The sequence below is a fragment of the Carettochelys insculpta genome, chromosome 7 (genome assembly GCF_033958435.1).
Source record: "Carettochelys insculpta isolate YL-2023 chromosome 7, ASM3395843v1, whole genome shotgun sequence".
Classification (NCBI taxonomy): Eukaryota; Metazoa; Chordata; order Testudines; family Carettochelyidae; genus Carettochelys; species Carettochelys insculpta.
The window spans coordinates 54,684,254-54,711,440 of record NC_134143.1 but is presented as its reverse complement, the minus strand read 5'-3'; the positions used below and the strand labels follow the sequence as shown (position 1 = coordinate 54,711,440).

Here is a 27,187-nt window from a genome sequence, read left to right as displayed (position 1 = left end):
ATATTTAGGGATGAGATGCACATTGGTTCTCAAGCAGGAATGTCTGTGTTAAGCACTGCACACTTTTGATAATATAGATTCTCAAATTAACAGTCATTTACCAGGAAAGAAATACTTGGTATTTCACATGTAACTGCCTCACATTTGTCCAAAAAAAAAAAAAAACCCTCAAGAATACCAGAATAAGATCAGAATATAAGCCATTTGGCATTTCAAACACAAATACAGAGGCTTCTGTGTGTGTCAAAAACTGAAATTTCACAATGTCTTATTTCTTTGTACATCGCTTATGCTTGAGAAGCGCTATACAGGTCTCCAAGCACTGTCACTATCACCATTTTACAGACTGGGAAAGTGAGGCAGAGAGATAAAGTGACTTCCCAAAGATCACCCAGCAGACTTGTGGCAGAACTGGAAATGGAATATGGGTCTCTTCAGCATGGTGCACTGAGTAAGGTACAACTTAATTTGAATAAAGAGAGATGCTATTTGTTATCTCCATAAGGACCTTCTCCATATTGGCATCATAGTCCTGCCTTATACATTCCAACTTCAGCTTTTCGTGACTCCAGAGCTAAAACTGAAGCGTTTCATGCATCGTTCTCTGAACTTGGTGTCTCTGATGCTTCGAGTGTGTGCCCATTCATGCACCCCTGTGCTTGTGCGTGCACACTCTGCAGAAGCATGTTTGTTCTGGGCAGCACAGGAAGATAAGACAAGACACCAAAAGTATGGTGAAATTAGGCTGCAGTTTTATTAAGGAACACATCTATGACTTATCCAGAAATAACCCATCCATTGCAAGATATCCTTTCTTCTGTAATTTATAACTCCTGGGAGAGGGCTGCCAACAGCACCCCACCTCTTAAACTGTGCAATCCCGTTATTCCACCCTCACCTGAGAGTTAAGGGGGTAGGGACAGAGACTATCTTCTCAATGTACAAGGCTTTCGCTTTTAAGGATGTACATTTCTAATCTTTATGGTTCTGGAGAAAACCTTCTAGAGGCGAAACCAACATACACTCATTCAATTTTGCTTTGAAACTGCCAACAGCCTGGAACATTAAGTGGGTGTTATGTGAACTGCCCCATTTATTTTATGTAGGGGTGCTGGCTCGGAAATCTAAATACATCACTTTAAATGTCAACATTACTAATTATTGCACTCTGACCAACTGAGCTGAAGTACCAAGCTATGGTCAGTATTCCACCATCCCAAATTCCTCCCCATGTCTCTCCAGGAACCCAACTCTCCTACTCAACTGCAAAAATCTTCAGGTTCTCCTTGGCAACTTTGATGATACAATTAGGTGTTAGCAGTACAAAAATTTGTGGCATATTTAACACTAAAAGGATGGGACCAGGGAGGGGAAAATAAATAAAAAAGTAACATTAAACATTGATAACCTGGACACTAAATTATTCATTTTCTGTAGATTCATAGACTGTAAGGCCAGAAGGGATAACTGTGATCATCTAGTTTAACCTCATATTCAATTCATTGAAAACCTCTATGTTTTAATTTAAATGAAAGTGCCCTAAGATTTGCACCATAGAGCTGAAAAATTCTGGGACTTTACCACCCAATTTAAATGCACATGGAGTGATATTGAAGAAGCCTTGACCATGTATACTTCAGTAATGTGTGAGAAAGAGTCATACACTTAATAACAATGCAACCATCTCAATAATACAGAATTTAATGAGAGTCTGACTATTTCCTTGGGTCCCAGCTGTGGTAGCATTGTTGTTTAATGGTATTTGCAGAACAAATATATGCTGGAATAGTTTACAATAAGGTGGAATAAAATTAGTTATTATGCAAGGGTTGATGATTGCTTTTAGCATATATTATTGATTCTACAACTGTTCATCTTTTCTTCATGGACAAGATTAGTTGTTGACAAGAAGAAATACATTAAAGATAGCTGACATGTATTTTCACCAAAGATTTTCTATTTGAAGTTTATTTTCTTCAATTCCAAATGATACTTTGGTGATCATCTTTTCCAGGATTCATAAGAATGTATTGAGTAAAGCAAAACTCTATCAACAATAATAATGGCTTTAGCAGAATTGTACTTGACAGTGCGCATTGCATTGTTTGCTACCAAGCATACAAGGGATGTTATGTTTATTCTTAGAATTTCAATGAGAAACCAATAATGTAGAACCAGGTCCTCCTCTAGTGTAATTCAATGTTTCAGCTTGGAAATGGCTGCAGCCAATTTACACCTACTGAGGAATTTGCCTGTCTGTGTCTAGTTTGTATTTCCCCCAGATCAGCCCGGATTATTCCTGATAATCCATCCAACCTTCCTGTACAATTTTCTTATTTTCTTACTTAAAGTCAATAAGGCACAAATCTGTCAACCACCGCATAGCAACAATAAAAAAAAACAAAAAACAGTGGTATGGTTATGTTGGCACAGCAGAAAGGGGAGGGTTCCATCCCACCAGCCTCCATAGGTCCCCCCACTCAATGCCCATTTAACTAGATTGTGTACAGGGAACTAAAATGGTGCCCTAAAATATCAGAGGAGAAAATGTTCTGGAAGCTCAAGCAATTCTTCAATACAAACATACTAATTAGAACTCTAGATTTAGAATTAGTATACAAATAAACTAATTAGGACATAGACAAAAAGATATTAACTTTTTTTTAACTAACACAATGGATTTTGACTGAGGAAGAGTTTGCAAATGCCATGTGTTATAATGCAGAAAGTAGTCTATCTTTGCTGGCGCCTCTGCCTAGCCCTCTGCCTGAGCCGTCGGACTGAAAGACTAATGGGCTGCTTTCCAAATTTTTCCATGATTTCTTTGATTCGTGCGAGGTTGGTTTTGCTGATTGTGAAGTCACACTGAGTGGCTCCCATGTCATAACCTACTGCACAGTTCTTGGTGGAAGAGGTATATCCCTCAGCTTTTGCAGTGACAACATACTCTCCTGGGTTCAGGAGCCTCCAGTAGTCCCCATCACTCGCTGTTAAAAAAATTAGAAAAGATGATTTTCAGACTATTGCTCTTTTGACAGAAATGTCAGCACTTATCTACTACTATAAAGCTCTATGTTAGGTCTGTGGCCTGAAGTTATACATGTAGGACTTAAGCTTCATATCCAGTTAACTTCCCATTAGCAGTAGTTAGTACAGGTTGAACCCCTCTAGTCTGGCCCCCTTGTAAGCAAGTGGCCAGATCTGCTATCTTGTGCCACCAGAGCAATACAAAGAAACAGGACAGGTTCCAGGAATCTGGCCCATGGCATATGTAACATTTCCTTTTGACAGTGTCTTACCAGTTAGTAACCATACATTTTAAAAGAAAAAAAAATGGTTCCTTCTTTGGACCCTTGTTATATCCTTTAAATGGAAAAACAATTAAGATATGCTTGACTCCAAGTTGAGTCAACTTGGAAAAGTAACATAGACCTGGCTGCTCCCATGTGTGATTATGCATCTCTCACCATGGAAAAATAAATGAAGCTTTCATATGCTAAGCAACAAAAGCAATGTGCCACCATGAAAAACCATTACAATTTTCATTTCCATTCAAATTTTCTATAACTAAATCAAATATAGTGTTGATTTCCCAAACAGAATTCTCTGGACAGGTGTGTTGCTGTGTGCTACACCCAAAATAATTCAATATTTGCCACTTGAGGGTCCATTCACTGTTGCCCTTTGCATACAGTGAGCACGTTTTCAGTGTTCAATATAAATTCATTGTCAGAGCAATTTCATAGGTAATTTAGGCCATGATTTTCAGCATAGTACATAACCATATGCCCAACTTGAACCACAGGAATAGTTTCATTGTAATTCATTATATTATTTGTGTGGCTAAAGCAAAGCACAAATGTTAGTTCCACATTGAATCAGGGCGCTAAAGATTATCCTTATAGTAAATATCCACGGTTTAATATTTACCCAATAATTTGGACGTTGTTACATTGTTTGCTCTTTTAGTGACATTCCTTTAAGCAGCAAATATGTTTAGTAATGGATTGGAAAAGGGGTTGAAATTTAACTTCATGCTGTAAAATAGTATTGTTTTACGTTCAGCCCTAGACAGCCTGCTGAGCTGTCAGAGTCCATTTTCAAGGGTTCCTGGAATGTAATACTATATATAAAGAAACGTGACATTTCCCACAGGAAAAGTCATTGTAATGTTCATCTGAAATGACATTACTATTATTGGCCCTGCCTTTGGGTGACTTAACAATACATTGCTGCTAAAATGCAAGACAATTTAGATTAATTGTACGCTGGGAAAAAGAAGACAGACTGTGCAGGAGCTGGGCTACATACTACAGTTCTTGCATCTATGTAAAGGTATAAAATTGTATATCAGAGGCTGAATAATGAAGGCATCATGCTATGATCTAGCACAGTGTTTCCCAAATGGTGTTCCATGGAACTCTGGGGTTCCACAAAGCGAAAATAAGGGTTCTGAGAGAAAACTGCATTACAATAGCAGACTCCTCTACACTCCCTGGCCCGCCACCATTGAAACAGCAGAACTAAATTTAACTGGTTCAGGGGGCATCAGGGTAGTGGAAGGGATCTGGCCATTAAACCAACTGAATTTAGTTTCATTGTTTCAGCAGTGGTAGGGCAGGGAGCTGCAGAGAACCCCTCACTAGCCCCTCTACCCGAACAGCCACACTCCTCTGGTGGGCATGGCTCTGCTCACCCCCGCAACTGGAACGCCTTCACACCAGTCTTCTTTCTTCTATGTGCATGTGGCCACCTACTGTAGGCTCCCCAGCTAGCACCATGGATGGGTTAGTCCCGGGGGGGCTGGGCGGTTTGGGGCTGAGGCGGGTTAAACTTGGGGATGGGGGATTGGGTTTGAGGCTGAGAGAAGTTAAGCCTGGGGATGGAGGGGGCAGGTTTGGTGCTGAGTGTGGTTAAGCCTGGGCAATGTGGGGCAGGTCTGCTGGATGTGGGGTAAAGCTTGGGGATATGGGTGGATTTAGGGGCTGAGGCTGGTAAAGCCTGGAGACTGGGGGGCAGGTTTGGGTGCTGAGGCAGGTAGAGCTTGGGAATGGGGTTCTGCAAAATTCTTTTGCATTTAAAGAGGATCTGTGGCCAAAAAAATGGGAAACGCTGGCCTAGCAGGAATTGGGAGGAGAAGCAGTGCCAATCATTTCCTGGAATTATTGCGAGAAAATGTAATGGATGCACATGGTCAAGTTACTTCTTGTCTAGTAAAGGTTACTCATGTTTTTCTACCAACCAGTTTGAATTGTTTTAAAACATGGAGATGGAGCCATATTCTCTGCTGATATCTGGCTACTGTGCACTTCTCAGGCATGGGGGGGTGAGTCAGGTTTGGAGGATCTATGATGGAGCTCTGCTTCACTCTTCCAGTCCTGTACAGGTGTAGTGTCCACCATAGGAGCTTGGAGCTGCTTTGGGGTAGGCCTTGAGAATCCACCTGAAAGACTCCTACAGCAAGTAGTTAGGGAATAGTGTAGCCTGACTCTGCCCCACCCCTACACTGCTAGTGCAGAAGGTTGTTGTAATTTGTAATGGCAGATTAGGCACTGGGACAATGAAGCCTCAGAAAAATGGAAGCTCCCTGATTAACTTCCCCTACATGGAGCTCGTGCTAGGGAGCGGGGATGAGGTGGAGGGGCTTACTCTCCTTCACAGCAGGGGAAGTCTTCTGTACTCCATCCCCACGCCCTGGCAGGTGCACTGAGCAGGCGGGGGAAGTTCTCTCATCCTAACCCTGCTTGCCAGCAGAGGAGGACTGCAGGTAGAAAGAATGTTAAGGACCCCCACTTGTTCTGGCCCAAAGCCCCACATAACTGTAATTTTTCTGTGCTACTTTTGTGCTTCATAGGCCAGCAGCAATTACGTACTTCTCAGAAGCAAGAAAAAAATAAAAACAAAGGAAACTTTCTCTGAGAGAGGTGACTCATGACCACAGTGCCTTGTAGGATATTCCAGCAGAGGGTGTAGTTTATGCATCACCCTTTGTACAAGGTTGTGCTAATGACACAATTCACTTTTGATGCAGCCACACGTTGCTGACAAACGTTTGTCATGCATTTTAGCATACCTTGAGAAATCCTACACATTCATCTGCCAGCAGCAAATAATTATAGACACGGATGCAAAATGCATGCGAATCTCTTTAATCTGGAAACCTCAGGAAATAGGCTATGTTGGATTATGTAATTTTCTGGACCATGGGTGTTTATGTGTATTTTTTGCTTTGAAGGTGACATAAATGTTTTTTTGTAAAGTACTGAATTTTTATTTCACATGTAAGATAGACAGTAATAGAAATGTGATCTGGGTTTGAGGGAGATGGGGTGGGATGCCCACCTGGTGCCCTACATCAGTGAGCACTCTTGGTTCCATGCCCTCTGCCACTTTCAGGCACCACCCCCATCCCCTGCCACTATGGGAGCAGTGGGTGAAAAGCCGCTGGAGAAACATTTCACTGCACTGCTGTTCCCCCAGCAGAGTGCACTCACCTGGTTCCTCCCCTCTCCTGGAACAGAGAATGAATGGTGTCTTGCCCCTCACCCCCTCCAATGCACAACAAACTAGTCAGCACACTTGGGCTGGCACAAGGGGCATTGCAAAGCCCTAGAACACAGGGGAGGCAGAAAGGGAACTGCACTACAGAAAGGCACCTCTCACCCACTACGCCTCCCGCAGATATTCTTGGGCTGGTGTGTCCTGTGTGCCCCCTCTTCCTTGGGTCGCTGCCTAACCCTAAAGGCTATAGTGTCCTGAAGCACAGCCCTGAGTTATGAGGGTATGTGAACTCCACTACCGTGATGAACAAAGTGTTACTTGATATTAATAAGGTGATTGGAATCAGGCCAAGATATAAATAAATATGCAGGATGAACCTCTCTCTAGTCCAGCACTCTCTCATTCAGCAAGATTTGTTATCTGGCATTACTTTAGTTAGCTGGATGACCACTTATCATGGGTATGGCCAAGTTTCCCATGGTCCCATAAAGTTTGTTTTCAGCCACCAGTCCTGGCTTTCAGTGTTCTGTGCTCTTATTTAGCTGTAATTTACCCCTAATGTCTTCTAAGAACGTAGTAAGCTGTGGAAGTATTGGTAATGCTGCTGGATAGTACTGACCTCCCCTGGTTCAGTACATTCTCTTGTTGGCACCAGTCGGATACCAAGAGTACCAGATTAGAGAGATTCAACCTGTACTTAAAATAACTCTAAATTTCATATTTCGATGACCTCTCTCAGCTGGTCTTTGCAAAATTAAAAAAAAAGGTGCCCAAATCAATTTGTTTATTCAACTAATGACCTTATTGCCCAGGCTTATCTTACAAAGCACAGTTCACATATAACCATAATACCATGTCATCACCTCTGCCCAATCAATAGTTGTGTGTGCACCAGAAACATGGAACAGTATTTTCTAGCTCCTGATCTCATAAAAATCAATAATTTCAATTAGTCTATTAATATTAGAAGCACAGTGTCACCAACCTCCTGTTCCCCCCAGATACACTGTTAAGTGCTAAGGGAAAGTAACAGAAGGTTATTGTGCACAGGGATGGAGGAGGAGAAATTTCCTGGAACAAGTAACTGTTAATAAAAGCCTTTTGAAGACACAATCTGCTGAAGAGGGTAGCTGATTCCATTTACATGTCAAAAATAGCAGGTATTTTAAAAAGTTAATAGCTATGCTCCATTTTAAGGCAAAATTTAGAAATCTGAAGAAAAAAATTCAGATTCTCCTGTCATTGAAAGCAGTTTTGATCCAGGGTAACTCCATTGCTTCAATGGAAATGTTCCTGACTTAGACAGGTATAAAAGAGAATAATGAGGGCCCACAGAGATAATTTATTTTTTTTCTCTGCTGTTTTACATCTCATTTTAGCTTAGTGGCTGTCCCATAAAATTTCTCGTTTCAGACTGATGACAGCCCTGTCCCCTATAAAGCAAGACAGAAGTTCTGTTTTTCCATCTATAAATAGGAGTGTCAACCTTTGCACTTCCTGGACAATGGAAAAGAACAATAATTAGACTTCCTTTTTCATTATTAATAGGTAAAGTTGAACCTGAGCCAGACAGTTCAGATTCAGACTTCTTCAAAATCCAGGAGTGCTTACAGAGCAGATGATGGGGTCTTCCATAGTTATATCATCACACATTCATCTGGGATTCCTCTCCATATGCACTCCCATTTGCAATTTCTCTAAATCATCCACTCTTCTATAGCATAGCATCCAATGTAACTCAGTACACATAGGAATTAGATGTATTCAGTTCCCAGCAGACATTTATCAGTGTAATATAGCCTACAGTTTATGACAGCCTTCCTTGTTAGTGAAAAAACAACTTACTATTTTCATTCCCTCTTTTGTTTCTCAATGGCCCCATTTTGAAATATTTAAGGAAGTCATAATTGCCTTACTAAATATCTGCAATTCAATGTTTTCTCTCACATCGCAGACATAGTAAAGTTGAAATAAAATTTATCATAAACAATCTGAATTTACTGAGATTTATTATTGTGTCAGCTAACCTAAAATAGCAGATATCGGAAACTCAGAAGTTGCTTACTTAAAACCACTGGAGTTCATGGTATTTCATAGCCCCGCATTGGTTCATTACATCATACAGCTGTACAAGCAGATCTTAAATTCAGTGATGGGTAGAAATGAAATATCCAGCAAGCCATGTTATTAATTGCTTTCCCTCATTCTAATAACAAGCCAGACCTTGAGTATATGGCCATAATATGCTGATGTTTGCTCACCGAAGTACCCCCTCTGCACATGGTATTTCTCAGACAGATAGAACCCTAGAGGTCTTGGTTTAGGGATGCTCTCTGCATAGGCACAGACTTCTCGTCTTGCTGGGAGACTGCTCAACCCCTCACTCTGCACTCTATTTCTTCCCACAAGCTCCCACCCCACTTCTTCCCTGACTCTTCCACCAAGTGCATCACATCACATCCCCACTCCTCCCTCCCAGAGCTTGAATGCCATGAACTAGCTTTTCACAGCACTCTGCAAACACTGGCAGGAAAAAGGAGGAGTTGGTAAGTAGGCCCACCAGTGGGTGAAATGTGCTGGGAGTGGGTAAGATCTTGAAACCAGTAGGTGCTTCACAGCTACTAATTTTTTCCCTGCGGATGCTGCAGCACCAGAGCATCACTAGATTCAGCACTACTGCTCTTTGCAGGCCCTGCCTAAAGGCAAGGTGAGCAAAGCAGTTACCTTGGGCCCTGTACCTTCAGAGCCCCTCGCTCCAATTGACCACAGCACCTCCTGGCTGGGCTCCACTGTCAGCATGCCACCTGGAGCCCTGCCCACCAGCCAGCTCTCCCTTCCCCCTCCAAGGCAGCTGTTCACTATCATCTCTATGCACGCAAGTCACAGATCTGCTTCCCCAGTCTGGCCCTGTCTCCTTCTGTCCAATTTAAAATCTCAGCCTGTCTCATGTCTTTCTGTGTCAGTTCAGACAACAGATTAAGTTCAACATATTCAAAACAGAGCTCCTAGTCTTCCCAGCAGCTTCCCTCCAATTTTCCAGGGACTATGAACACCATCATCATCCTTAAACCTGTAGACTATTACCCCTTCCTACTTCTTCATGTAGGAACCAATGATACAGCCAAGAACAACTTTGACAACATCACAGCAGATTACGTAACCCTAGGGAGGAAGATCAAGGAATACGGAGCACAGGTGGTCTTCTCCTCTATCCTCCCTGTGGAAGGAAGGGGTCCACATAGGCATCATCGAATCAGAGAGGTAAATGCGTGGTTGTGTAGGTGGTGTAGCAGGGAAGGATTTGGTTTTTTTGACCATGGGATTCTATTTCATGAACAGGGATTGCTGAGAAGAGACGGGATCCACCTCACTAAAAGAGGAAAGAGCATCTTTGTGGGCAGGTTTGCAAACCTAGTGAGGAGGGCTTTAAACTAGGTTTGTCAAGGGAAGGTGACACAAGCCCGGAGGTAAGTGGGGAAGGAGGAGGGAACAATCAAGTGGGTTTCCTGGGTAAAGAGGAGAAAGTGGGCCAATCGGCCCCTTCTCTAAGATGCTTGTACACTAATGCCAGAAGCCTAGGGAAGAATTAGATGCCTTGGCACAGTCAAAGAAGTACGAGGTGGTTGAAATAATGGAGACTTGGTGGGACGATTCGCATAACCAGAGCATGGTCATGGAAACTTATAAATTGTTTAGGAAGGACAGACAGGGGAGAAAAAGAGGAGGAGTTGCGCTGTATGTGAGAGAGCAGTATGATTGTTCAGAGCTCCAGTATGAGGAAGGAGAAAATCCAGTTGAGTGTCTTTGGGTTAAGCTTAGGGGTGGAAGTAACAGAGGTGATGTTGTAGTTAGTGTCTGCTATAGACTGCCAGATCAGGGAGAGTAGATAGATGAGGCTTTCTTCAGGCAGCTAAGTGAAGCTTCCAAATCACAGGCCCTGGTTCTCATGGGAGACTTAAATAATCCGGATATTTATTGGGAGACCAATACCTCAGCACACAGACAATCCAGGAAGTTTTTGGAGAATGTTGGGGATAACTTCTTGGTACAAGTGCTGAAGGACCTGACCAGTGGCTGTGCGCAACTTGACCTGCTGCTCACAAACAGGGAAGAACTAGTAGAAGAAAAAGAAGTGGGAGGGGACCTGAGCTGCAGTTACCATGAGATCGTAGATTTCAGGATCCGGACAAAAGTAAGAAAGGTGAGCAGTAACATACAGACCCTTGATTTCAGAACAGCAGACTTTGACTCCCTGAGAGACCAGATGAGCAGGATCCCTTGGGAAACAAAGATGAAGGCAAAAAGAATTGAAAAGAACTGGCAGTATTTTAAAGAAGTCCTACTGAAGGCACAGGAACAAACAATCCTGCTGCGTAGTAAGAAATACAAACATGGTAGGCAACCAGCTTGGCTTAACAGGGAAATCCTTAGTCAGCTTAAATCCAAAAAGGATGCACACAAGAAATGGAAACGTGGACAGTTGACTAAGGAGGAGTATAAACATACGGCTGGAGAATGCTGGGCAGTAATCAGGAAAGTGAAAGCACAATTGGAACTGCAGCTGGAAAGGGATGTGAAGAGTAACAAGAAGGGTTTCTACAGGCATGTGAACAATAAACAGGTTATCAGAGAAGGTATGGGGCCATTTTTTCCCACTTCGGTGTGGGAAAAATGAATGACAATGGACAGCGTCTCCTTGAACTGTGCTCGTACCATAATCTGTGCATCACAAACACATTCTTCCAAACGAAGCCTCAGCACAGAGTGTCTTGGAGACACCCATGCTCGAAGCACTGGCATCAACTAGATGTGGTCATCACTAGGCGTAATAACCTCAAAAACGTCCTTCTGACACGCAGCTATCATAGTGGTGACTGTGATACAGATCACTCGCTAGTTTGCCCCAAGCTCAAGCTGAGACCCAAGAAGCTGTACCGCTCTAAACCTGCTGGAAGGCCCCGCATTGATGCCAGAAAGACCGCAAACTCGGAGAAAGCTGAAAAGTTAAGAGAGACCCTCTAGGAAAATCTGTGCAGCAGCCCTGGGGGTGCCGATGCGACATCCAAATAGCATCATCTGAGGGATACAGTTTACAACACGGCCTTGTCGGTGTTTGGAAGAAGAGCTAGAAACACAAACGACTGGTTCGAAGCTAACTCCGATGAGATGATTCCAGTCATTGAAAAGAAGCGCGCTGCACTCCTGGAGTACAAACGCTCACCAAGCCAGAGTACCCAGCAAGCACTTAGAGAGGCCAGAAGAACAGTACAGCAGACAGCCAGGCGCTGTGCCAACAACCACTGGCTCCAGCTATGCAGCAGCATCCAGACCTGTGCCGACTTTGGTAATCTCAGAGGAATGTACGAGGGTATGAGGAAGGCATTAGGACCCACCCAGAACAAGATGGCACCTCTGAAATCCAAATCTGGTGAAGTCATTGCTGACAAAGCCAAACAGCTGGAGCGCTGGGTTGAGCACTACTCCGAGCTGTACTCACGCAAGAAAGTTGTGGTTGACGCAGCCCTCGATGCCGTCGAGCTCCTACCAGAAATGGACAAACTGGATCAAGAACCGACTGTGGATGAACTGAAGAGAGCCATTGACAGCATTGCAGCAGGAAAGGCCCCTGGTAAGGATGGTATACCACCAGAGGTAATCAAATGTGCCGCGGACACAGTCCTGGAACCCCTACATGAGCTACTGTGCCTGTGCTGGAAAGAGGGTGAGGTTCCACAGGATATGCACAACGCTAATATTGTAACGTTGTATAAGAACAAAGGAGACAGAAGCGACTGCAACAACTACCGTGGAATCTCCCTCCTAAGCGTCACTGGTAAACTGTTTGCTCGCGTCATCCTTGGCAGACTCCAGAAGATTGCTGAGAGGGTGTACCCCGAATCGCAGTGCAGATTCCGCGCAGAGAGGTCTACCGTTGACATGGTCTTCTCTCTAAGGCAGATGCAGGAGAAGTGCAGGGAGCAGAGAAAGCCACTCTCCATACCCTTCATCGACCTGACCAAGGCCTTTGACTTGGTCAGCAGGGACGGTCTGTTCAAACTGCTCCACAAGATAGGCTGTCCTCTGCGGTTACTCAAGATGATCCAGTCGTTCCACGAAGACATGAGAGGAACCATCCAATATGACGGCGCATTATCGGATGCTTTCAGAATCAGGAGCGGCATCAAACAAGGATGCGTACTTGCTCCGACATTGTTCGGGATCTTCTTCGCACTCCTTCTGAAGCATGCCTTTGGATCGTCAACAGAGGGCATCTTGCTGCACGCAAGATCTGATGAGAAACTGTTTAACCTTGCAAAGCTGAAAGCTAAGTCTAAGGTACGAGAAGTCCTCATCAGAGACATGCTGTTCACAGACGATGCTGCTGTAGTATCTCACACAGAAGACCAGCTTCAAAACCTACTGGATCAGTTCTCCAAAGCATGCAAGGACTTTGGGCTTACCATCAGCCTAAAGAAGACAAATGTACTTGGCCAAGATGTTGCTGAATCCCCATCAATCAGCATTGACAACTATACGTTAGAGGTCATCCATGAGTTCGTTTACCTCGGGTCCACCATCACTGACACCCTGTCGTTGGACACTGAGCTAAATAGGAGGATTGGAAAAGTGGCCACAACTCTGTCCAGACTCAGCAAGAGAGGGTGGAATAACAACAAGCTATACACTCACACTCAAATGCAAGTCTACAGAGCCTGCATCCTCAGCACCCTCCTTTATGGCAGTGAGACTTGGACCCTGTATGCCCGCCAGGAAAAGAGGCTGAACATCTTCCACTTGCGCTGCCTCAGGCGCATCCTTGGAATATCATGGAAGGACAGAGTGACCAACACCGCCGTCCTCGAGCAAGCTGGAATCCCAACCATGCACACCCTCCTCAGGCAGTGTCGACTCCGCTGGCTTGGCCACATCCACAGGATGAATGATGGAAGGATTCCAAAAGACATCCTGTATGGTGAGCTAGCCTCTGGCAAAAGACCTCCCGGACGCCGCCAGCTGCGCCACAAAGATGTCTGCAAGAGAGACCTCAGAGAGGTAGACCTCGAGCTGGACAACTGGGAAGAACTAGCAGATGACCGCAGCAGACGGAGGCAGGGGTTACACAAGGGCCTTCAGAAGGGCGAGATGAAGATCAGACAGCTAGCAGAGGAGAAGTAAGTGCACAGAAAGCACAATAAGGACTTGCCAGACACCCACTACATCTGCAAGAGATGCAGCAAGGACTGTCACTCTCGTGTGGGTCTTCATAGTCACAACAGACGCTGTAAATGAAGTCCTCAATTGAAACTTTAAAGGGAGCAATCCATAGTCTATGCAGACTGAAGGATGCCTACTACTACTGTGGGGCCATTACTGGATGAGGGAGGTAACCTAGTGACAGATGATGCAGGAAAAGCTGAAGCACTCAATGCTTTTTTTTGCCTCAGTCTTCATGGACAAAGTCAACTTCCACATGACGGTCCTAGATGATGCAGTATGGGAAGGTGGAGGGCAGCCATCTGTGGGGAAGGAACAAGTTCTGAGCTACCTAGAAAAACTAGACGTGCACAAGTCCATGGGTCTGGATTTAATGCACCCCAGGGTACTGAGGGAATTGGCAGAGGTCATTGCTGAACCTTTGGCCATTATTCTTGAAGACTTTTGGAGATAGGGGGAGATGCCAGATGACTGGAAGAAGGCAAACGTAGCGCCCATCTTTAAAAAAGGAAAGAAGGACAATCCAGGGAAATATAGACCGGTCAGCCTTATCTCAGTCTCTGGGAAAATAATGGAGAGAATCCTCAAGGAATCCATTTTGGAGCACTTGGAAGAGGGGAAAAGTGATCAAAAGTAGCCAGCATGGATTCACCAGGGGCAAGTCCTGCCTGACTAATCTGATTAGCTTCTATGACGAGGTAACAAGCTCTGTGGACATGGGGAATTCAGTGGATGCGATATACCTTGACTTCAGCAAGGCTTTTGATACGGTCTCCCACAACATTCTTGTCCATAAGTTAAGGAAATATGGATTGGATCCTTGGACTATAAGACGGATAGAAAGCTGGCTTGATGGTCGGGCCCAACAGGTAGTGGTCAATGGCTCAAGATCTGGATGGCGGTCTGTTTCAAGCGGAAAGCCACAAGGCTCGGTTCTGGGGCCTGTGCTATTCAACATCTTTATTAATGACCTAGATGAGGGAGTGGATTGCACCCTCAGCAAGTTTGCGGATGACACAAAACCAGGGGGAGCGGTAGATTCATTGGAGGGTAGAGAGAGAATCCAGAGGGACCTGGATAAATTGGAGGACTGGGCCAAAAGAAATCTGATGCGGTTCAATAAGGAGAAGCGTAGAGTCCTGCATCTGGGGAGGAAGAATCCCAAGCATTGTTACAGGCTGGGGACCGACTGGCTCAGCAGCAGTATGATGGAAAGTGACCTAGGGGTTATGGTGGATGAAAGGCTGGATATGAGTAAACAGTGTGCCCTTGTATCCAAGAAGGCTAATGGCATATTAGGGTGCACTAGGAGGAGCATTTTGAGCAGATCTAGAAAAGTAATTATTCCTCTTTATTCAGCACTGGTGAGGCCACATCTGGAATATTGTGTCCAGTTTTGGTCCCCCCAGTATAAAACGGATGTGGATTTGCTGGAGCAGGTTCAGTGAAGGGCAACAGAAATGATTAAGTGTCTGGAGCAAAAGACCTATGAGGATAGGCTGAGGGCTTTGGGCTTGTTTAGTTTACAGAAGAGAAGACTTAGAGGTGATTTAATAGCAGCCTTCAAGTTCCTGAAAGGGAGCTCTCAAAAGGAGAGTGAGAAACTGTTCTCAGTGGTGTCAGATGGCAGAACAAGGAGTAATGGTCTGAAGCTGAAGAGGGAGAGGTGTAGGTTAGATATTAGGAAAAATTACTTCATCAGGTGGGTGTGAAGCATTGGAATGCATTGCCTAGAGAGGTGGTGGATTCTCCTTCCCTTGAGGTTTTTAAGTCCCGGCTGGACAAGGTCCTGGCTGGGATGACTTTGCGGGGGTTGATCCTGCTTGAAGCAGGGGTTTGGACTAGATGACCTCCTGAGGTCCTTTCCAGCCCTGTGATTCTGTGTGATTCTGTATGATGCTGGTTCGTAACCTGAATATTATCCTCTTTTCTAAATACTCATATCAAATACTTCTATTTTTTCCACATCTTCCTGAATCAGATCTCTGAGATCTGGCCTTTCCTTTACATCCACACAGCTAAAACTCTCATCTAGCCACCAGCACCTGGATTCTCAACAGCTGAAACATCCTCTTCCTTTGCCTTCAGAAATGCAATCTTGCACCCACTTAAATTCATTTAATATCCTGCTACAAAGATCATTTTCTTTGCTTGTTTCTTTTATTGTAACTTTTCTTCTTCCTTTGCATCCCAGCCTGGTTCTCCCCTCCCTACTAGATCAAACTAATCACCTTTCCTTACAAAGTTTTCAGAGGCTACCCTACCTACCATCTCTCATAAGCCATGAAAAAAATCAGCTTTCACCTTTGCTCTACCAGCCATGCCACTCTTCCTCATGCACTTGTTACATTTTACACACTTGTTACACACATTCTTTTTCTCTACCCCATGCTGTTCCTCACACCTAACAAAAGATCCTGTTAGAGGTCTATAAAGCCACCTCAATTTCTTCTTCCAAATTCCCTCTTGAAATAATCTTTTGTGATGCTTACAAAAATCCTAATAACTTTTAAGCAGCTAGTGTACTGATTCTAGTGTCTATTGTGTCTATCATTACTATGTCATCATATTGTGTTGTTCCTTTGTCAGTTTGTTTTACCCATCTGTCATTTCCCATCAAATACTTAGACTGTAAGCTCCACAAGGCAGAGACCATATCTTTGATCGGTGTTAGCGCAGCAGCTAGCATAAAGGGACACTTGGCTATGATTTAGTACCCTTGGCACAACTGCAATACAAGTAATACTAATGAGAAAATAGCTCAAAAGTGCTTTGGGAAAGCCCTAATGTTTGATTAACTTCCAGGACTCTGAATAGCTGGAGATGTATTTGCAATCTGCTGGCTCACAGTTTCCTAATTCATACTGTGAAAATACTGAACATTTATTAGCTTTTTGGAATAGAAACCTAGAATTACAATTCTCACTCTGAGAGCAATTCATCCTGCATGGAGTAGCCCTTCCTCTGGGCCCACTGACCTCTGTGAAGATTTCACCGTGTGCACAGTAGAACTGTAAAACTCTGAAGAACATGAGGTTTCTCCCTCCATACAACAGGTGCTTCATCTTTCATGCTCATCCAAACCAGGTCCCTACATCTTCCATGTTCCCTTAGTCATTAATAAACACAGAAGCACCCTTTCAAATTGTTAACTAGCTCTCTAAATATGTTTGGCTAGAAAGTCACAGCTCTCACTTGGCCACACCATGGAAGTAAGGCCTCCTTTCTTTCCCAGCTCAGCCTGCTTCAGACTGTGACTTCAGTTATCATGGAAAGAGCTACAGCCATGCACTTAAAAAACCTGCAGATAAGCAGGGACAGGGCAGAGAAGGACAAGCAGCCCTAGCTCCCTTCCCTACCTTCTGGACAGAACAGCTGTTCCATGAATCAGAATGAAGTTACATAGGCCTCTTCCAGACAATGGAGTTATGTGCAGTCCTTTACTTGGGGTAGATTGTAACGTTACAATGTAGCCATATATTTGAATGTAATAAACCAACTGATTTGTGTAGATGCTTTTTTTTTTTACCTGTGCGAATGTCGTGGTTAACACCCTCTACTGAAATAATGGCATTTGGAATTCCCTTTCCTGATAAATCCCTTACGATGCCTTTGATGCCCCGGTGCACCTATTAATGGAACAAATAAATGGATATTTATTACCTAACAGTGAAAAGCAAATATGACAGAATCCAACAGTCACATCTGCAAGAGAAAGCAAGTCATTAGCTTGATAATGACTATGTTCTCTTCAGTCAGAAATCTTGGATGAAAGATATAATTAATCTATCCCCAAGTTTAAAAATATCCCAAATGTAAAATCTGACTTTTCTCCCCATGTTTACATAGCGCAATAGGTAAAATGGTATGCATTCTGAAAGTATATACAATATATGCACTTAAACAGCATCTGTTAGTTTTATCTTCTTTACAAATATAGTTTTGAAATATCACTATCAATATAAAATTCATTTCCTAGCATCAGCCACTCTTCACTTCACTATTTTAGAGGTTCTGTAGTTATGAACATAAGGAAGAGCCAGATAAAACAACTAAAAGTAGCAAGTCAACAGGGTTTTCATCTTTCTGTTTTCATTAACCACTATATTCTTGTAAAATTTAGCATGCTTCATTATTTTATCTATTTAAACTGAAATTGTCTGATGTTTAGAAAAATGCTGCCAGTATTTCTGAAGAGTAAAATTTCTATTATAAATGCCAAAATGTTCATAATTCAAAACATAGATCACAAGAGAAACCTGTCACTAAAGGAATTAACTACCACACAGGGTTTTACTCAACTGAACCATGTTAGTCCAGTAAGATCACAAGAGGTGTGTGGAAGACTGGCAAACTTTGGGTGAAAAAAAGTATATTATGATTTTTCCAGTGTTCTAAATGATGCTTAGTTCTGCCAGTATTTGTACAAAGTTGCTCAGTTTCTATTTAGCAGGAACAATCTGGATTTACAGATATTTTGGAGCATATAAGGTGCCACAGGACTTCTTGTTTTTGAAGATACAGACTAACCCAGCTGCCCCTCTGATACTCTGGATTTACAAAGTCAGATCTAGACTCTAACAGTAATGCAGCGTAGGCTCGGTGATTGAGATATCCAAATCAGCATGAGACCCAATGGAAATAAATAGTTAAGTTAATGGAAGGTAAGCAGCTGAATCCGAACGGCTGATTTGAAAAGCTGTGGTGGACAGCCCGTTCGGCAGTCCTAGCAGAATCAGGACGATGCTGAACTCTTTGGTATCAGGCTCTGCATGGTCATGTAGAAGGTTATTTGTGAACAATCTGGGGGAATAGCAAGTAGCAGTGAACCACACCCAGTGTCTGGGTTACATAGTTCCCCTAGCTGGTCAGCCATCAACAGACTCACAAATAGGAAGGTGACATGTAGACGTCCTACTTGTTATCAAGTGACTGCCAAGAAAGCTGAGGAATCACATCCTGTGCTTCTGAAAAGTCTCCACTTGTAATGCCAAGAGGCAGAACTGAACTTGGGACCTCTGGAGCTTAGTACATGAGCCCCTATAGATTGACCTAAAAGCTAGCTTGTAGCCAGCCAGCTTAGCATATAAACAAGTACCACTTGAGCTAAAAGCCAGCAGGACTTTAACAAAAGTGACAGAGGTTCATTCATACACTGAGGTCCTGGGTTTGGTTCCACCTGACAGTGTTACAAAGGGGCTGGCAAAGTTATTCTTTTTCATACCTGTTCCATAAAAACAATCAAGGATTCACGGTTGTTTTCCCATTCTTCAGGTAACTCACTCTCATGTGGATATTTGTCACAGCCCACATAGACAGATAGCTCAAAACAGTTTGTGTGCAGGTAACTAAAGTCATTTATACCTGTTAATGAAATAAAATAAGAAAAGCTTTAGAACCATAAAATTCTACCCTTGTTTATTCTGTGCACTAGGCCTGATTATTATAATCAAAGAGCAAAGCAACTGAATAGCACAAAGTAGTCTGCAGTCTTGACAAGAAAATGCTGTTTTAAAGATGTCATGAATATATTAATTAAAATTGATTCTCATAATACTGTGCCAATAGAAACAAAAGCTAAGCTGCACTGTTAAAGTACATCCCTACCAACTTCATGAAACTTGATGCAAACTTTTAAAGCTTTCCTATACACAGGAAGGTCCATCTTCATTTTCTTCCATTTAAAACAGGGAACAGAGTAGCCCAGTGCAAGAGAAACCAATGTGAACATTACACACACATACACAACTGCTGTACTCATCCCCAATATGAGCCTTGTAGAAAGACCATTGAAGAATATGGGAGTCATGGTTGCCATTTTCTTCAGGGTTCAGTTCTATCACTTCTCTTATTCAACATATATGTGAGGCCATTGAGTGTATGTGAAAGCATGGTCTATGCTGTCACCAATGCACTGATACCCCAGTGTTAATCTCAGTCACCTTTAGTGCAGAAAGCAGAGTCACCTTCTTGCTGCTCCAGGGTCTAGCAGAATTTGGGTCTAAATGAAAAACAGTTGGGTTAAGCTTATTCCAGATAAGATGGAAGTCATACTGATAGAAAGAAGGAAGTGCTTGGAGGAAACAGCAGGAAGTATGGCTTCAGCTTCTATAGAGGTGTATGTCCTGCAGTTGTCCTGGAGATGCTAAACTTTGTTGGCTCTTGAATGCTAATGGACTCAAACTAAAAGACTAGATGCCCATATAACAGCAAATTCCCAGAAATGTCAAAGCTCTTTATGTTTTTTTCCCATCTGATGCCACGATTACAGTGTTTCAAGCTTTTGTCAAATCCAACACGAATCACTTCAACACACCATAGGCCACATCTACATGAGAAGCCTCTGTAAACAGAAGTTACTGTCAGACGGGGTTTCCTGTCAAAACTTCTGTGGACAGATGTCATGTACACATAAAAGCAGATCAAGGCTACGTCTACACGTGCATGCTACATCGAAATAGCTTATTTCGATGAATAGCGTCTACACGTCCTCCAGGGCTGGCAACGTCGACATTCAGCGTCGACGTTGGGCAGCACCACATCGAAATAGGCGCTGTGAGGGAACGTCTACACGCCAAAGTAGCACACATTGAAATAATGGTGCCAGGAACAGCTGCAGACAGGGTCACAGGGTGGACTCAACAGCAAGCCACTCCCTTAAAAGGCCCCTCCCAGACACACTTGCACTAAACAGCACAAGATCCACAGAGCCAACAACTAGTTGCAGACCCTGTGCATGCAGCGTGGATCCCCAGCTGCAGCAGCAGCAGCCAGAAGCCCTGGGCTAAGGGCTGCTGCACACGGTGACCATAGAGCCCCGCAGGGGCTGGAGAGAGAGCGTCTCTCAACCCCTCAGCTGATGGCCGCCATGGAGGACCCCGCTATTTTGATGTTGCGGGACGCGGATCGTCTACACATTCCCTACTTCGACGTTGAATGTCGAAGTAGGGCGCTATTCCCATCCCCTCATGGGGTTAGCGACTTCGACGTCTCGCCACCTAACGTCAAAGTTAACTTTGAAATAGCGCCCAACACGTGTAGCCGTGACGGGCACTATTTCGAAGTTGGCGCTGTTACTTCGAAGTAGCATGCACGTGTAGACGCGGCTCAAAAGAGCAATCTGCTCTGTTGACAGAGAGCAGCCAGAATACCTGGCCCTCTCTTGACAGGAAGGCTGACTGGAAGCTCTGTGAACAGGGCTGCCCGGTGAACCAGAAGCCCTGTCTCTAGACAAAAGGGCCCTGGAGCCTCTACATGGCTATTTTGTTGACAGAACACTGTTGAGAGAGGCGTTATACCTGAATGGGGAGAAGTATAATGCTGCTGGCCGATGTGCCAGGTTTTGTCAACAAACTGTCAACAAAGCACATTTCCCATGTTTTGTTGTTCCATGGTTTTCTTTTTTTTCAGCAAAAGCACAGTTTAGCTGTGGAAAGCTACTCGTGTAGACATGGCCCATATCGCTGCCTAATCCAGAAGATCAGACCAGAAACAACAGATGGTTTAGCATCCAGTACCCTTTCTGCTAAATGGAATGTGCTGAAAAGAGCAAATAATACCAATTCTTCATACTTTCTATAGGCTGTCAATCTAATCCCAAGTAGTGTTCAAGGTCTAGTGTTCAAATTCTACTCTCACTGAAACTGGAAGTCTGAGTGACCCCACTGATTTCCTGTACATCCTTAAAACTAAGGGCTGAATGTGTTTCATGGTCCACACCACCAAGGTGTGAAATGGGGAAGGGCTAAGCTATCTCAAGGGACACCCTTTTCCTGCACCTTTCCATAGAAACACAATCGCTGTTGTGGTGCAGCTACTAACCTCAGAGCAGTAAATGACTGTATGTTTTCCCTGGAGTCATGACAAATTCCTGTAAACCATTCATTTGCTACACTGGGCTGGTCATTTAATATTAGAAAGCCTGGGCATGGGGGCAATGAGCTCCTTTACACTGTTCTTAAATGCCCATATGCAAAATGTGATTTTTAGCTATTACTACTAAACAGGATTGTGGACAGTTCAAATATTTTCTTATAGTAGTATACATGAGGGTGTCATGTATAACTGATATGGGAACAGAGAGGAGGTGAGGCTATGAAGGTTATGTTCGGTGTCCTATCACATGTAAACAGTGGATGACCTATCCCAGGGAGAGAATTAAGGACGGTAATTTTGCTTCCACTACAGATTCCTATAAAAAGTTCAAAATTAGTATCATTGTCCCCTACTAAAAGGGTTGTGGCAGGGCCAGGGTGAAGGAAGCCTAAACAAGCAGAAGGGCCTGGAGGGCAATCGGAGGCAGCTGGGTGGGAGGTGGCTCAGCCTAATTAAAGCTAGCTGGCCCCAAAGACTGGGCCAATGAGAGACCTTTAAAACCCTCCACACTGGGAAGGGCAGAGAGAGAGAGGGAGGGAGGGAGAGCAGAGCAGAGCAGAGCAGAGCAGAGCGGATAAGATAAGATAAGATGAGAGAGAGAGAGAACAGGTTTGAGAGGAGCAGAGGAGAACAGGAACATCGGAGATCACAGACAGAGAGCAGGAGCTTCTATAAGATCAAGAGTGAAGGCCCATGACTGCTACGGCCTGGAGAAGGTACCAGGGGGAATCATCTGGGGAAGTGGCCCAGGGAGGAGAGTTCCTGTGCCAAGGACCAAGGGAGTCAGCTCCTCCCACTGGCAGCTGCACAGGGTTCCTGGGCTGAAACCCAGCACGAGTGGGTGGGGGCTGGGTTCCCCCCCAGATCACCCCTCGCCCCAGCATGGGCAACAGGGCCCTTGTGGGGTCCTAATGGACTGACCAGAGGACAGAGGCCCAGGAACTGGACTGACTTTGTCACAGTGGCCATTAGAGATCTGTCCCAACCAACCATCCTTCAACTTTGATGAAATCCCATTCTGTCTCCACAATTCACAGCTAACTCCCGTCTCCATAATGGGCCATACTGTAAATGACCAGAATCCCCTGAGCATTGTGGTGCTCTGTGTGTAGATACAGACCTCAAATCCAGTTCCATTTTCTCCGTTTCTCTGCTGATTCTCAGCAGAATGTCCCTTTGGGGAATTTCATTTATTAACATCCTCAGAACTAACACAGATAACGCAATTCAATGGCTAAGTGTCAGTAAAAGGATGGAATGAAGATTAATTTCTCATTATTCAAATAAATTTATAATTAAAAATATTTTAAGGCTAAGAAGAAAATTGCTCATTAATGATCATTAACTGATGTCTTTCCTAATGGCAAAGATTAGCAGGAAATACATTCACCAAATATATCTGATTGAAGAGAATAATAAAAAGAAGGAGATCCAATCAATCTAATTATCATGCTGCAGCAGTCAAGTATTTAATGAACCCTCAGTGCCTTCTGGATGCAGAGTAGGAGGATTATATAACACAGATGTTAAATTTTATATGTTTGTTGATGGGGAAAGACTAAAATTTCAGATGCTGGCATATGCTGCTCTGCAGAAGCCTGATTCCTTTCCATTTGAGAAATACGCACAAACATTTTCTTTTCACGTCGTATTTCATCCTGGCTAATCTATGGTGAAATATTTTGTGTTACACAGTAAATGCTCTGTTTTCACACATCTCCTTCAAATAATGGCTTAGCGTTGCCAAGAGGAACTCCGCATAGATTGTCTGAATGGTCAAATCCAGCATTGCGAATCAAAGAGAGGATTCATATGTTGCTTAGTTTACAGGGCGTTCATCCAGACCTTAGAGGTTATTTTAAACTGATTGAAAAGATCATTTTCATGGCAGCTCAGGTTGTGCAACAGGGAATAGTGTGGTTAAATACAAAAGAAATGCAGAGGCTTTTGTTACTTGCAGAAGCTGTTTATAGTCATCTTACTACACCTCCAAGGATATTTGGTGAAAGGGCCAGACAGCATCTGGGCAACTTTCTCCAGGCACCGGTAGCACCAGCTCCTTTGCAGTTTTAGGAACACTCCAAGGACTAGGCCTGGGGGGTGGGGAACAGAGGAGGCTGCACAACTATGAATTCACCTATGTGGGGCTGTGGAGAAGCCCACTAGACAACCTGAGTAAGTTAGAGCAGACCCTGGGTAAATTTTAGGAGTGTCAGTTTGGCAACAGAGCTTAAGTGAAGAGCTGTTTAAGACAGAATCTCTGTTGCAAATGGTAGAGTTTAAAAAAGAGGAATAACTGAGGAAACAACCCAAGTGGAAATCTGCAACTGGACAGAAGTAATGTCAACATAACAGGCAACTCCTCACCCTCAAATCTGAGGCAGTTTCAATCCAGATCTGGATCACTTGGAATATCTCTGGTTAATGAGGATTTATTCATTAATTGTTAAAATAATCTATGTGAACCATTAACAAAAAACAAACAAACAAAAAACAAAAAAACACACCTATACCGGATGTCACTAATCTCCTAAATAAATAATTAACTCCCATATAGTGGTTTTCATCAGCAGGGCTCTAACTACTGTACAAAGGAGGTATCCTTATGGGGAAACTGAGGCACACAGCGTGGAAGCAGGTTGCTCAGGTTCACCCAGCAGAAAACTCACAGGGATGAATAAATCCCAACTAAGTGTTACTGGTGTAAAGATGAAAACTAGGTAAAATATTCTAATGATCTCCACACATACAAATCCAGGAACTTCATTATAACATCAGAAAGTACAATATTAAAAATAATGTGAATTATCATATTGTAACAAAACCAATTCAATTAAACAATTTGAACAAGTAATTGTTAATAAGAAATCCTATGGTAAGCAGCATTTATTGCTTAATGCTATAGCTGTTAAGAAGACACCCAGACTTACCTTTGGTATATTGATTCATAACCTGATTTACACAGCACTTGCTATTCTTTTCCTCCAGCTTTTGTATGGCAATGGTCCATTTTGCTGATGGAGTGGACATGTTTAAGGATAGCGGGTTCTTTCCTGTCAGTGATCTTGGATCTTTTGGATTGATTTTGATTTTGGAATGGGCAGTATGGCCCTTATTGTGGTTCCCACTTGAGACAGGCAACTTTCAAAAATATTTAACAACTCAGGTATGGCATGCACCACCTTGGAAAATATCAGCAGTAAATGAGGTATTTACAAGAAAATTTCAACAGCTCTCTGTCAATCTGCAGATATTTTATGGAATGCAAAAGGGCAGATTTTATCAGGGTATTTTCTTCTCTCAGTATAGGGCTGTGTCTACACTAGGAGCATCTGTCTACAGAAGTTACTGTCGACAGGGGAATCTGGACAGTATTCTTTCAATGGATATGCAACTTGCTCTATCAACAGAGAACTGCTAGGCTGCACTGCCCTCTGGTGCCAGAAAACGGAATGGCAGCTCTGCAAAGAGGGCTGCCTGGCAACTGGAAGCCCTCTCTGTCGACAGAAGTGTCCATACTGCACTGTTGTTGACAGTATTCTGTCCAGAGATTGTTATGCCTCAAATTTTTGAGGGATAATACTGTCAAGGAAAATGCAGAGGTCTATCAAGAGAATGCTTTAAGTGTATGGATGTTCCCTGAGTTACATTGACAGAAGACCACTTCTATCAATAAAACTCTGTAGTGTAGACCCAGCCTTGGTGTTTACCTGCCATTAATTGTGTGACATACCATAGAGTTAAAGGGTTTATAGCATTTAACAGGATTACTCTTCAATGAATCCTATGCAAAGTTTCTTGAGACACTTACTTCCAGCAACTGTATGCCATGAGGCCCCATTCACAGTTCCATCTTCCTTCTGGAAATCCTCCGTGTGGCATACTCTCCTTCGGGCATCTGTCATTAGTCGGTGAGTGGAGGCATATGAATATGCCAACCACCGAAATACATGGTCATCAGGTGTAGGCGTGTACTCCTGAGTCTTCCATGTAGATCGGACCATATCGTATGGGTAAGCAACAACCAGTTCACCTCCTTGTATATTGCCACCCAGTACAAATGGAATTTTTTCCATCCATGCTATCACTGCTCGAGTCTCAACTGCCACCTAGGTGGAAAAGAAATAACAGCTTCATGGAGGAACATGAAATTCAGAAGTCCACTCTTATTTGGACAGTGTCCAAAGAAGTCGTACTTGGCTATGCATTTGGTTTAATGTAGGGTCTAAAGTAAAATCAGAAATAGGTTTGGATTCACATTGGAATTAAATAGATCTGAAATGCCAGGATTCTGCACTAAAATTTGGAAAACAGAGCTTGTTGGATCTTGAACTATAAAGGATAGAATAAGAGGCAGTGATCTGAATCCCAATTCTCAGTAATTCAAAGAAATTCAGAGTCAAGGTTTTGATTTCCTCCCCTTCTTTATTGTGCAATATAAAAAAATGAAGCAAAATATAAGGATTTAGCTGCAAAGCGCCTATCACTAAGAAACTATGGCCTCATTCTTGAGCTGCACATAGGTCATTTTATGCTAAGCCATCAGCACAAAGTGGTCCCTAACTCCAGCGTAGCTGGCAATGGGAGGATCATCTGAGTACAAGGGGATCCTCTCTTAGCACAGTCTTGCAGTTCCTCTTCACCAGTCAGCAGAAGGGGAAGACAAAGGGAAAGCAGAATGTATTCATGGCTTCCCTGCATCATTGTGTCCATCAGCTGTGTACCTTGAGGCAACTAGGAATCAATATAAAATACAGCTTTCATAATAACCTTCCTTATGCTGGGGTGCCAAACTAGTAAATGGCCATTTCAGGAGGGATGAGAGTGAATGCACTCTGTATCACCAGCCAACAAAGACCTGTGGGCTCTGCCCCTGCTCCCAGTGGTATTAATGGAAATGAACGAATTGGCAAACCAAAGAGGCTTAAGCCTGAAAATATTTCTAAATCATACAGAATTCACAAGAGTTAAGTGCTTTCCTCTCACATCTTCTCAACATGACCAGGGCTTTTTTCTGGTGAAATGCACTGGAATGGAGTTCCAGCACCCTTTTCCCATTAGAACACCAGAAAAAAATTCACAGCCGGTTCTACAGTAACGTGGGGACCAGGCAGGAGACTCTACCAATCTTGCAGCAGTGTGGGGATGGGGCAGGAGATCCCACTGGCCTGCAGCAGTGTGGGGACCAGGGCATTAAAGCTGAACATCCTGACCCTATGAGAAATCATCAGACTTGAGTTCTGGCACCCTTTTTTCTAGGAAAAAAGCACTGAACATGACTATGCTCATCCCTTCAAAATACTGGCCACTGTTAGGGTGCGTCTACATTTGCATTCCTCTTTTGAAAGAGGTATGCAAATGAGGTAGATCAAAATGCAAACGAAGTATAAATTTGCATATCTGACACCTCATTTGCATATCCTATTTTCAAAAGAAGAAAGCCAGTGTAGATGCTGCTCTTTCGAAAGTAAACCCATCTTTGAAATAATCCTTCTTCCCTTTACTTTCTGGGAAGAAAGATTCTTTCGATGATGGGGTTTACTTTCGAAAGAGCAGTATCTACACTGGCTTTCTTCTTTCAAAAGAAGCTCTTTCG

General features: G+C 43.4%; 1 protein-coding gene across 1 annotated transcript in view; it reads right to left on the bottom strand.

Moving 5' to 3' along the window:
- Positions 1-738: 738 nt before the first annotated feature.
- CPXM2 (carboxypeptidase X, M14 family member 2) overlaps positions 739-27,187 on the bottom strand; it is a 128,022-nt gene continuing 101,573 nt past the window's right edge. The window contains exons 11-14 of the mRNA XM_074999724.1: positions 25,403-25,700; positions 18,941-19,080; positions 17,246-17,345; positions 739-2,987 (exon numbers count right to left, since the gene is read on the bottom strand). Coding sequence (XP_074855825.1) covers positions 2,734-2,987; positions 17,246-17,345; positions 18,941-19,080; positions 25,403-25,700 — 792 coding nt within the window. The 3' untranslated portion in view covers positions 739-2,733. The remainder of the gene's footprint in view (positions 2,988-17,245; positions 17,346-18,940; positions 19,081-25,402; positions 25,701-27,187) is intronic.